We start from the raw sequence: 12,061 nt of genomic DNA on the forward strand, positions 1-12,061 counted from the left end.
CATGGCATGTGGGATCTTCCCGGACTGGGGCACGAACCCGTGTCCCCTGCATTGGCAGGCGGACTCTCAACCACTGCGCCACGAGGGAAGCCCAGTTTCCTCTTCTTTGAAAGGAATAGATACCACCTGTCCTCTCTACCTGAGAAACTGGCAAGGAAACAAATAAAGTAACAGATGAAATGATATTAAGCTCAAACTAGAACTGGCACTCAGCTGGGGGAGAGTCTCCACAAGAATCTTAGGGAGAAGCATGGTGCTGGGGTTAGAAAAGCAAAGGAGGTCTGACCGTCCTTAACTGAGCTTTCCCTTCCACCCTTTCTGAACACAATCGGAGTATGTAAGGTGTGCAAAGAAGACTGACAGTGCAGAGTTTCAAAGAGGTGTTTTGACACAATAATTTAGGGATGCTAAATTACTGGATACGAATATGTACCGTGTGTGTGTGCATACATGTGCATTTGTGGGTATTGAGGGGAGAGCGTATGTGTAGGTGCACATGTGCATGTGTACACGCAGATGTGTGCGTGTGTATGCACAAGTATGGGTGCGTGTGTGTGCGTGCGCATCTGTGTTGATTTGATGGGATTTGGTAGAGACCTGGATAAAAGGATACAAGTTGTTTCTGGCAACAGCTATCTGAGTCTCACAAAAAGCAACAAAAAGGAAAGGAAGAGAAAGCCAACACGTATCAACTTTCTTATAGATCCACCATGCAGTTCCCAGTACTGAGCAAAGAGCCCCAGTAACTGAGACACTATGACGGGTCCCTATGTGAAAACTTCTGGTTGACCTTTCTCTTTGGAGAATCCCTTTGATTTCTCATCATTTGTTTTTCCTGGGCTCTCAAATCTAGTAAGTGCCCCCTTCTCCTCCTATTTGTCCCTAAAGACACCATACCAGAAGTTTTCAGCGTTTTGCAAACTCATACCATCCCTTGGGAAATTCTTGTGGCAAAAGTGCCCCTTCTACCTGTGTCAGTGGAATCAGAGATACCTTTTACTGAAAACTTTTTACTAGAATTGGTTCACGGGCTTGCATACCACTCTCCAATTATTCAGCACATGCCCGCAGCTTCCAAGAACTTGTACAGACAGCCTCTGTTTGTCTGTTTGTGTTTCGTTTGGCCTCTAAATGTGATGGCTGCTTAGGGGTCACAGAGCAGGCTGGGAAGGGTCCCAGACGTACCATGCAGCACAATGTCTTTTCCCCTCACTGCCAATTTGCGTCAAATCTGAACTGACTGTATCATCAAAGGGCTTCCGCCCAATTTTCTTATTGGGTAATGAAACTCATTGGTTGGTGCAATATTTGCAATGGCAATGATACCCTTAGACTGGGAGGGAACAGATTTCTGCCTATGCAAGATCAGCTTGCCATCTGTCTGTATGTCAAAGCAACCTCAAATGGCCTTCTGAGGGACTCCTGGCTCCCCTGGTGGACACGTCCATCCCGAGGCTCTGCGTTCATGAGAACGTATCGACCCAAACCAAGTTGGGTCTGTGGCCAGTTAGTAACCCAGACTAGTAATGCCTCAGGACTTGCTGGAAATATAACTACAAATACATTGCTACTCAATACTGTTCAAAAGCTCAGCTAAGAACAATAGTGATGGAGGATTTCCTGAAGGGTATATGACCATCCATTCTTCTGGATGCCTTAAATCTCTCCCTGGGCTCACCAGACCATCCCCAGAGTGAATCATACTGGGCCCCAGTAGGACCATTTTCTCTGATCAGGTGATGTAATTGGCCTATATTGAGGAAGAGGACCTGAAACTGTCCCATGTAACTTGTCACTGTGTTTACCATAAAGTCATGTTACATAAGGATCCATGACAGAAACCTCTCTGGTATCAGTACCAAGAACAGTTCTGCTTCTCTTGAGCAACTGAACTGTTTCTACCTCGGAGGAACCATGTAGGTTGTAATTGGTCGTGTTTCACATTCTGCATTGTCTGACAGCAAACTCAGGCTCACATCTGTGGCCTGCTTCTTCTACTTAAGTAAAACTTGCTGACGTGTATTTTGTCAATTAACCTCACCCCGGCTATGTCCATGCCTTGTTTTGCCTTTTTCTTTGTTTATTTTAAGTGTATTTTATTTTCCTGGGTTGCATAGATCTTGTTAGACCACTTTGTACCCTTCTGAACAAGCTGAAATTGAAATACATAAAAAAATGAAAAGTCACAGCAAAGCAGTGTTAGTTAGTAGGTTAAACATCATATGTGAAGCTTCTATGAATTCTAATCGTAGGTTCCTGATTAATACACCAGTTAATGGTCAGGAATAACTCTTAGATCTGTAGCTAACAAGCTTAATGTTAAAGCCTAAAGAATGAGAACACATAGACATGATAAATAATGAGGGAAATTCAGAAATCAAGCTACAGAAGATAATATATTCCAAAATCCATTGTCAGCCTCTCAACTCTTCAATTTTTTCTGGGAGTCAATTACAAAAGACACTGATGCTTCCTACATCTTCTACCTGATGACAGCATTTCACTGCTATTCCAAAGCACAATACTCCAAATCACCTACCGTGTTTGTGAATAAATGCGAGTCCTTGCAATATCTGATACATGATATTTCTTATAGCAGATTCAGGAAACAACTTATTTCTGTATAGGGCAGAAGAAAAAAAGTTATAAATCTAGATTTATGAAATTTGTTAATGAAAACAAAGCCCCTGTTTTCATGTTCTTTTGGTTATACAGTAAGAATTTAAGAAAACACTTGCTGACATGCTAATTTGACTAGATCCTCTGATAATAAAGATCAAAGAAAAACAACTGCTTATCCATGTAAGAAAGCGTACCTTATAAGCACCAAATATATCCAGTTATGTTACAAAAAAGAAACCATCAAACATTTAATAACAAACCAAAAAAAAATTCCCTCCAATGTATCATATAAAAATCTCCTCTCTCCATAATATAATTAAAGCTTAAAAATTTTTGATGGGGGAAATCTGAGGTCCTTCAGATGAAGGGCTTATGAGATGCAGTGGATAGTGACATTTTCCCCTGGTTGGGCAAACCACACAGCTTCTCTGCTGTTATTGACAATGGAAACGATATTTGTTCACTGAAATCACTCAGAAGGATGCTCTGAATGGCATTCACCTGCCACCAGGAAAATGTGCCCAAGAGGTTCTACATGGTTTACTTTTCCAAAATGGTCCAAAATGACCATCACAGGTAAGTTTTTTTATTAGTTTCTTTGTCTCCCCAGCATGCGAGCCCTGTGCACTGTAGTAAGAAAGGCACTGAAAGGAACCTGGAAGTTCCGATGGATGGTTCAGAATGAATGAAGCTGCTACACCCCTCACTTGTGGTCACTATGCCCATACAGTCCTGTGGGAAGGAGAGCTGCAGAGTACCTGTTAAATCTCTGAGCCTGTTAGGGTGAATAACCTATTAAGACATTCAAGACGGCTGCACTGAAAGCAGCTTCTCTGCCGTTATCACAGGGCCTCCAAAGCAGGAATGCAGGTGGGGCCCTTCATCTCTTGGGCAGCTTTAAACAGCCAAGGCCAAGCAGCATGAACAAAATAAACAAAAGCAGAAGGAAAACACATCCACTTTGCAACATGTATTTCTAAGATCATGATGACCACACTGTACCTTTCTTTAATGAGTTGGTAAAGATTTTCCTTCATGTACTCAAAGATAAAATAAAGATGATCATTTTCCCTGATAACTTCTTTTAATTTTACTACATTGGCATGGTTGAGCTTCTTTAAAGACTGAAAGCCGAAGAAGAAAAACAAAAAATTAGGGCAAGTCTGCTGTTGAAAAAAGTAAATCCACATCTACTTAGGGAGAAACACCTAATTCTAGAAACACAGAGTGTCACAATTCATTTTTTATTGACAATATGTTAATAAATGGTATTTCTCTGAAGTTGGTATTAACTTTATGTAGAAAAACTATTTCAATTAACTGACCAGGAGGTAAGAACTTGACCATAACTGGAACTTCTGGCTGCCCCCAGGACCAGGCAGTGGGCCAGGGCTATTTTGGGTGCACTCCTTCCAGGTGATGGAATTCACGCCATGAAAGTGGCCAGAGGGGAATCCATTGAGGCTTTGATTGATCTGATACTGAAGAGGCAGCTGCTGGGAGCTGAGATCACCAGCCAGCAGTCTGCAGACACTCTGAACAGGAAATTGCTCAGACAGAGGCTGGCGGCCTGATTTTCCCAACTTTCTTCGGACACATGTGTGTCCATGGGACGTATAGTGCTCCTTACAAGGTGAGTGTTAAAGGAGAAGAAGGAGGGGAGAAGGAGGAGAAATCTCATTGGAAAGACCCTGAGGTGAGATGGGAGAGACACCTCTGCTTCCAAGAACAGCAAAGGCAAAAAAGTCAAGCGGGGGATGAGGAACAGAGGGTGGCTCAGAAAATGGTAAGTGACCTTGTGATTATTCCCCATGCGCATGTGTGGTTTTCCTATTCCTGGAACACACACGTGAGTGCAGCCGTGCGCAAGCTATTTTCCATTTGCATCACTAGCTCTGTCCACAGTGAACAAATACACTTTCATACTGGTGAGCAGTAATCCAGTTCATGTGTGACAGCCGGACACCCAGCTGTGGGTTTGCTCACCAGGTGATCAGAATTTGATAGACCGTCTCCTTCAAGAATGCCTCAAGGGGTCACCGTGGCAGGGGGTTGAGCCCTTTCATTCAAAAAGCCTCTTCCTCATAGAGACGTGAGTCCGATAATAATAAATTGTAAAGCCCTCTTTATCTTTGAATTTCCTTCAAAGGAACATTCCTTCTATAAAACAAACAGAATGTCTGAAGATGAAAGTGCTAACATGAGTGGCCAAATCTGGAAGGACACTCAGTAACAACGCACCCAAGGGATCAGAGCTGGGGAATGTGCAATATAACCGAGTTACTTCAAGCAGCTGGGAAGAGGGAGGAAATACGGCCAGTGAATGAGAACAAAATAAGACTCTTCTGGAACCTCTTCCCTGAAAGACAAGCTTTTGCCAAGTGCCTCTCTGGCAGGAAATACTCAGCTGTTTTGGCCAAATGGCCAGATCCTTCCAGAATGACCCAACAGGCTGATTACTTTTTCTAGTTGGGTTAGATTTCTGGTTCTCCATGAGTAGCAAGCATTGCCTAACTTGTAAGCATTCACCAGACTCTCGTGGACTGCAGGCGTCTTTCCTGCTTGTTTGCTTAAAATGCACCACCAGCAATGGCTGAGGTGTCCAGTGGATGAGCAGCAGAATGAACAGGGCAGATGCATTCAGAGGAAAATGAAGTCGGTTTCAAAGCTTTGCAAGAAGAGAATTCTAGGCAAGGAGTAGGATACCGTCTGCCGCAAGTGTGTTTTGAGCATGAATTACTGGCCCAAGTCTAAGAGTGGCTCCAGCTCTTGTTTCTCAGTGAGGCTCAGGGGCAAGTTAAAGTCTATATCAGTTTAATAGAAAAAGAATTAATTTAAAACATGAATTAATTTTGTGGAGGACTTCATGTGATTCATTTTCAAGAGGTATATTTCCAGAAAGAAGGCATCTTGTTTTGGCTTGGGAAAGGCTTCCAAAAAGATGTAGAGGCGGGACAGTCGTATCAGGCAGAGAAGGAGCACATCAGGGGGATGCTTCAAGGAGGAGTAATCTGCAAGCTCTGAGTGGTCGGTGAGAGTCTCATACACGAGACTTGAAGGAAGAATCAGGCTTGGACAAACTCGGTGGGAGGGCAAGGGCACGTCAGGAGGGAGCTGCTCAGAGACCGGGCGTGGAAGCGAGTGGCCACCCGGTGTCGGAGGGATGAGAACTGCCCGGATGCCAGGTGGATGCCCACTGAAGTCTTCTGACAGACCCTGGGCTTGAGACCAAGCTTTGCTGCCTAGAGCTGTGTTTCCCTCCAGCAAATTACGGAATCTCTGGGCCTCAGCTGTGCTCATCAGGAAATTCAAGATACTAAGACTTTCCTCATCAGGTGGTTGTGGGGATGAAATAAGACAGAGCACGTAAGGTGCTGCCTGGCCCATAACAGCTGCTCAATAAATGGTAGATGGTGTGTGAGTGAACAGCTGAGTGCTGGGGAGATGAGAGGTGTGGAGAGGGGAGCACAGGCCCCTGCTATGAGCTATGGTTTCTGAGTGCAGGGGTAAATGATAATTAACTCAAGAGGGAGAAAATATGAGCACTGAGGGAGGCAGACGTTCTAGAAAATTCAGACGCTGATGTCCACTAAGCAGTTGGATATATGGGACTGAAGCAGGGGTCAGCAAACTTTTCTGTCAAGGGACAGAGAGTAAATATTTTGGGCTTTCTAGGTCATATGGTCCCTGCTGCAACTACTTAGCTTTGCCAGTGTAGTGTGAAATCAGCCACAGATAATACATAAACAAATGGACATGGCTGCGTTCCAACCGTTTAAAAAAATTTTTTTTTATTTACAAAAACAGGCAGTGGGCTATTTACTGACCCCTGGTCTAAATGCATAAGAAAGAGAAAAGATGTGATGGGGCTGCTGAAGCAAGGGGAAATGAATAAAATCACCCAGGAGGAGAAGCCAGAGCAAAGGAGAAAATTGCTGAGAAGAGAATGTGAGGAATTATCCATACTTAAAGGCTGAAATCATAGAACCACTGGTGAAAGGCAAGAAGAGGTAGAAGAGGTGGGTCAAAGCAGAGTCACAGAGACCTGGGAGAGGAGAGGAGGAAGAGGTCCACAGACAAGAAAATGTCTGAGAAAATGATCCTGGACTTTTTTTTTTTAATCTTTTGGCCACGCCGCACAGCATGTGGGATCTAATTTCTCCGACTAGGGATCGAACCCGCACCCCCTGTGTTGGCAGCGCAGAGTCTTAACCACTGGACCGCCAGGGAAGTCCCAGTGATCCTGGACTTGACAGCTGGTGGCTTTTAGGAGAGCAACTTCCGTAGAGTTGCAGAGGTGAATGCCTGATTCAGTTAAGTGGAAAGTCAGTGGTGGGGGGAAGTGACAGCGGAGGGGGTGCTCTGGAAGGTAAGGTCAGGAAGGGGAAGGGGTGGGAGCTCCAGGGGAGGGAGGGCTGAGCCTGGTTAGACAGAACGGTGGGCACGGTGATAGACTGAAGACAAGGAGCCAGTGGAAAGGAGTTTAAAGATATGGGAAGGCTTATAATAGCCAAAGGTGTCCCAGTGTCCATCGATGGATGAATGGATAAACAATATATAGTAGATCCATACAATGGAATGTGAATCAGCCTTAAAAGGGAAGGAAATCCTGACACATGGATGAATTTAGAAGACATTCTGCTAAGTGAAATAAGCCAGTCACAAAAATGACAAATACTGTATGATTGCACTTATATGAGGTACCTAGTGTAGTCGGCAGATAGAATGTAGAATGGTGCTGGCCAGGGGCTGGGAGGAGGGATTCATGGGGAGTTATTGTTTAATGGACATAGAGTTTCAGTTTTGCAAGATGAAAAGAGTCCTGGAGATGGGCCATTCTGATGGGTGTACAACGTTATGTAAGTACATAATACCACTGAACTGTACCATTTTTAGGTCAAATACGCAGTTCTATATCTATTTTGAGTCCTTTGGGTTCTAGCACGGGACACCTTTATCGCTATTCTAACAATCTGGACTATTTCTCTGATTATCTACCTGGCAACCTGCCACTTTCCTTTGAGTTGTTGTTAACCTTAATGCATAGGCATTGTTTGCAGAAAATGTGCAAAGGAGCCTTCTCCAGAGATGGCTACAAAATGTGATTAATACATATGTTCAACTTCTGGATGGTATGACAGATTTTCTAATGTTGTCCAGTTTGCTATGTAAACAAAATTGTGCAAAGCTTTAAAAAAATGGTCAAAAGGTAAGTATTATGTGTATTTCATCACCATTTGAAAGAAAAGAGACACTAGTGAGAAACTAGTGAAAGTTGAATAAATCTGTGGTTTAGTTAACAGCACTATTACCAAGGTTTAAAAAGAAGTACATGCACACACATCAAAAAACTAAAAAAAAAAGTACACACACATAAATAGCACAGCAATCTTCTCCTCTCAGCTGTCAGCTGCATTACGTTATCATCTGCCTCCTTTTTCAACATCAGTGAAACAATTCAAACTGTATCAACTATAAATCTATGCATGTATAAAGCTATTTTAATCAACCATACCATAAATTATCCCTTTGTGTATTAATAAATACCTTGACCTCCCGAAGGTTCATGCATTCCTCCCAGGAATAAAACTTTCTTTTCATTCTAAAAGAGAAGAAAGAAACAAATAGCACATTTATTCCCAGTAACTGGCTATGCTTTATCTTAAAAACAAATGTTTTCGTTCTGAACCTAAAGAGCAGTGCTTAAAGTGGGTTCCAATTTCTACCAGATACTGTACTATCCAAAACAGCATTTTATTTAAAAACCTGGCAGTGCAATCAATCCTCCAGCACAAAATTTCCCAGCAGAGTTAGCATGAGGGCATTTCAAAGAGGCCTGGACTGCTATCTTGCTCTGTCACTAATTAGCTAACCCTGCCCTGGAGGAAAAACTCCCAGGCTTATTTTATCTGGACCAGAGCTGTCCAATTGAACTTTCTGTATTGGTGGAAATGTTCTGTACTGTCCAGTATGGTAGCCACTAGACACAGGTGACTACTGAGCACCTGGCGTGAGGCTAGGGCAACACAGAAACTGAATTGTTAATTTAAATTTTAAATTTAAATTTAAATGATATATGATTACTTGCCACCATGTTGGACGGCACAGGGATGGACACTCCGGTACAGGGGTTGGCAAACTATGGCCCATGGGCCAATTCCACCCGACCATCTGATTTTATACAGCCCATGAGACAAGAATGGCATTTATACTTTTAAATGGTTGGGAAAAACAAAGCAAAAGAAAAATAATGATTTGTGACATGTGAAAATGATCTGAAATTCCAGTTTCAGTTTCCATAAATGAAGTTTTGTTGGAATAAAATCACACTCATTTGCTTCCATATGATACATGGCTGCTTTCCCACTACAACAGCAGAGATGGGTTATGACAGAGACCACATGGCCTGCAAAGCCTAAAACATTTACTGTCTGGCCCTTTGCAGGAAAAGTGTGCCAATCCCTGGTCCAGAGCCTGAGGGGAGAGACAGACAGCCTGGTGAGCTGGCCAGAAATCTAAGGGTTCTCTCTTTCATGGCCCTTCAACCACATCATCTCATTTGAATCTTACAGCAGCCCCATGAGACAGATGGGATGGGTGGAAACTAAGAAACAGAGAAGTTATGCCATTTCACCAGGGTCTCATTGCTGGCTAATAACAGATCAAGTCTCATCTCTCCCCCTCACTCTGAGAGTCTGTCCCACACTGTCTCCCAGCTGAGTGACCATTTCCTTTATTCATGCCCCAGATATATTTTAGCCCCTGCTACACATGGCAGAGGCCCAGGCACTGGAGACACAATGATGGGCAAGACGTTGCTCATGGAACCAACCTCGGAGCAGGAAGGCAGGTCATCAATCGACTTCTGTGCTGAGTGCCATGAAGGGAAGGGACAGGGCACCATGAAAGTGGACCCCAACGTGACCTAATTTTGTCTAGAGTATCAGGAAACAGCCTTCCAGTGAAGTGGTATTTCAACCAAGACCTGAAGGACCAGGAGAATTTGTCCTGGTCGGAGGCACAGGGTAGTGAGTAGCATGGGAAGACAGAGGGCAGAAAGGTATCTGGTGAGTTCAAGAAGCCGAAAGGCCAGTGTGGCCAGGACAAAGCAGGCAAGGGAGTAGTGGGAGGAAATGCAGCCAAAGAAAACAGGCAGGGGCCGAGTGAAGCAGCAAGTTGTAAAATTGGGGGCTTGACCCTAAAACTGATAGGAAGACATTAAAAGCTCTTCGTTTGGGATCCTTGAAAGCAGAGCCTGAGGCAAGGACTTGGGTGCAGGGAGTTGATTTGGGAGGTGGTTCCGGGAACCCAGGGCAAGGAGCAGGGAACCTGAGAACAGAGATGGGGGAAACCCATGAAAGGACACATTACAGAGCTGACACTGCAGTGGGCAATGGGGGCTCAGTCCTGCTGGGGACCTTCTGTGGACCAAGCACGTGCACCTGAGGTGGGATACTGGTGGCGGGCACATCACTGCATACCCCAGCATGCTGAAGTCAGGTGGGGCGGGGACACGATGGGGCAGCAAAGAAGGTTTGGTACAATTGATTTTAGACAATTAGACTCACGTGTTTAATATAATTCCTTCAGGCTGGAATGGACAGGGGTAAGAATGGAAGCCAGGAACCCTAGAGAGGAAAGTATTCTAGAGGCAGGGGTGGTAAATGATAATGAGTTGAATGGGAGGTTAGCAGTGGGGAATTGGAGAAGTAGGTGGATCAGAAAATATCTGGTAGTTAGAGTCTATAGGACCAGATGACCAATGCTGGGGCACAGGGAGGGGTGTCGGGGGACTCCCCGACTTTGCGGGGATGGAAATGTGTCATTTATCAAGACAGGCATTATATGCTGTATGTAAGTTCAGTTTTGGGTATGATGAGTGTGAAATGTCTTCAGGGCATCCAAATGGAGATGTTGAGAAGGCAACTGGATATAGATGGATGTGGCAGGCAGACTGTAAAATGGTCCCCAAAGCCCCCCACCTCCTGGTATTCACAAACTGGCATAACCCCCCTTCTTTTAATGACTTGCTTCTAACCAATAGAATACAGCAGTTTGAGAGGATACCCCTTCTGTGATTAGTTTACAAATGCAATAAGATGTCACCTCCATCTTGGTTGAAGACTCTCATTGCCTTCTTGATTTCCATGTCTTGATGGAGCAAGTTGCCATGTTGTGAGCTGCTCTTTGGAGAGGCCCACATGGCAAGGGACTGAGGGCAGCCTCCAGCCAAGAGCCAGCAGAGGACTAAGGCCCTCAGTCCAACAACCCCCAAGGCACTGAATGCTGCCCACAGTCATGTGAGTGAGCTCGGAAGTGGATCCTTCCCCAGTCCAGCCTTCAGATGAGATCCCAGCACCAGCTAGCAGCTTGACTGCCACCTCATGAGAGATCCCAAAGCAGAGAACTCAGCTAAGCCAGGCCCAGACTCCTGACCCACAGAAACTGTGAGATAGTTGTCTTAAACCACAATTTTGGGGGGTAAACTATTATGCAGCAACAGATAACTAATACAATGGGTCTGGACTCAGATTGCAAAGGGCGAGTGGGATGGGGGGAGCAAAACCGTAGTCACCAGACTATCACATGTGTAAAGGATCCAAAATAAGTCATTTCATTTCTCAGTTTCAGTTTCCTTTCCTATAAAATATTTCTTAATCTGCTTGTTACTAACTCCCCATATGAGAAGATCCTGGGAACAAGTACTAGAGCTGTATGCAAAGTAGTGCATCTAACATGGGGATGTGTTTAAGACTCTAACATGAGCATCCCAGAGTTCACAGTCATCTAACCCACAGCAACCAATGTCTGAGATTCTTCTCCATGCCTCCCCTGTAGAAACTTTTCACAGATGAGGAATGGAGAGCATAGAGTTAAAACTATGTTGACAATGTGTTATTGAGGATGGATTCGTGAGCATGAAGGATAAAACTTACTTTTTAATAGCAATCAGTTCCCCAGACTCGATGCTTCTTCCCAGCAGGACGGAACCATAGGTTCCATCCCCGAGTTGCTTGATGGTTGTGTATCTATTCATGGTGTGCCCGCACAGGCCGGACACTCATCTCAGGGCCGAGGCGGATCAGTCCTGCAGCCGCAGCAGACCTCCCCGGAGTGTAACCAGATTTTTCTATGGCAGCACCAGCACAAGGTATTCAATAGAACGTGACTATCTCCCAAATACATATTTTCAAAGATGAGTCTTCTGCCTATAGAAAAAAATGAAAGACAAGGATAAATGTTAATGTACATTCTATGTCTGTCTAAATCAGGGGCCAGCTGTAACCCCCAGCCTGCCACCTGTTTTTTGTAAATAAAGTTTTACTGGAACACTGGAGTCATGCCCACTCACTTGCATATTGTCTGCAGCTGCTTTCACACTACACAGCAGAGTAGGTGTGACACAGACTGTATGGCCCACAAAGCCTAAGGGATTTAT

General features: G+C 44.3%; 2 protein-coding genes across 2 annotated transcripts in view; both read right to left on the minus strand.

Annotated features, from left to right (window-relative positions):
* The window catches only part of CILK1 (ciliogenesis associated kinase 1), a gene marked incomplete at its 3' end in the record, with an annotated part of 30,887 nt that extends 19,194 nt beyond the window's left edge, over positions 1 to 11,693 (minus strand). The window contains exons 1-4 of the mRNA XM_079713044.1: positions 11,559 to 11,693; positions 8,170 to 8,224; positions 3,625 to 3,746; positions 2,540 to 2,619 (exon numbers count right to left, since the gene is read on the minus strand). Of these exons, the coding sequence (XP_079569170.1) occupies positions 2,540 to 2,619; positions 3,625 to 3,746; positions 8,170 to 8,224; positions 11,559 to 11,659 (358 nt within the window). The 5' untranslated portion in view covers positions 11,660 to 11,693. The remainder of the gene's footprint in view (positions 1 to 2,539; positions 2,620 to 3,624; positions 3,747 to 8,169; positions 8,225 to 11,558) is intronic.
* Positions 11,689 to 11,808, minus strand: LOC307059232 (uncharacterized protein; the record flags this gene model as incomplete). Its single annotated transcript, XM_079713045.1, has 1 exon — positions 11,689 to 11,808. The coding sequence occupies one exon, from the start codon at positions 11,806 to 11,808 to the stop codon at positions 11,689 to 11,691; it is 120 nt and encodes a 39-aa protein (XP_079569171.1).
* Positions 11,809 to 12,061: the final 253 nt, after the last annotated feature.

Source organism: Hyperoodon ampullatus (assembly GCF_949752795.1).
Source record: "Hyperoodon ampullatus genome assembly, chromosome: 10".
NCBI lineage: Eukaryota > Metazoa > Chordata > Mammalia > Artiodactyla > Ziphiidae > Hyperoodon > Hyperoodon ampullatus.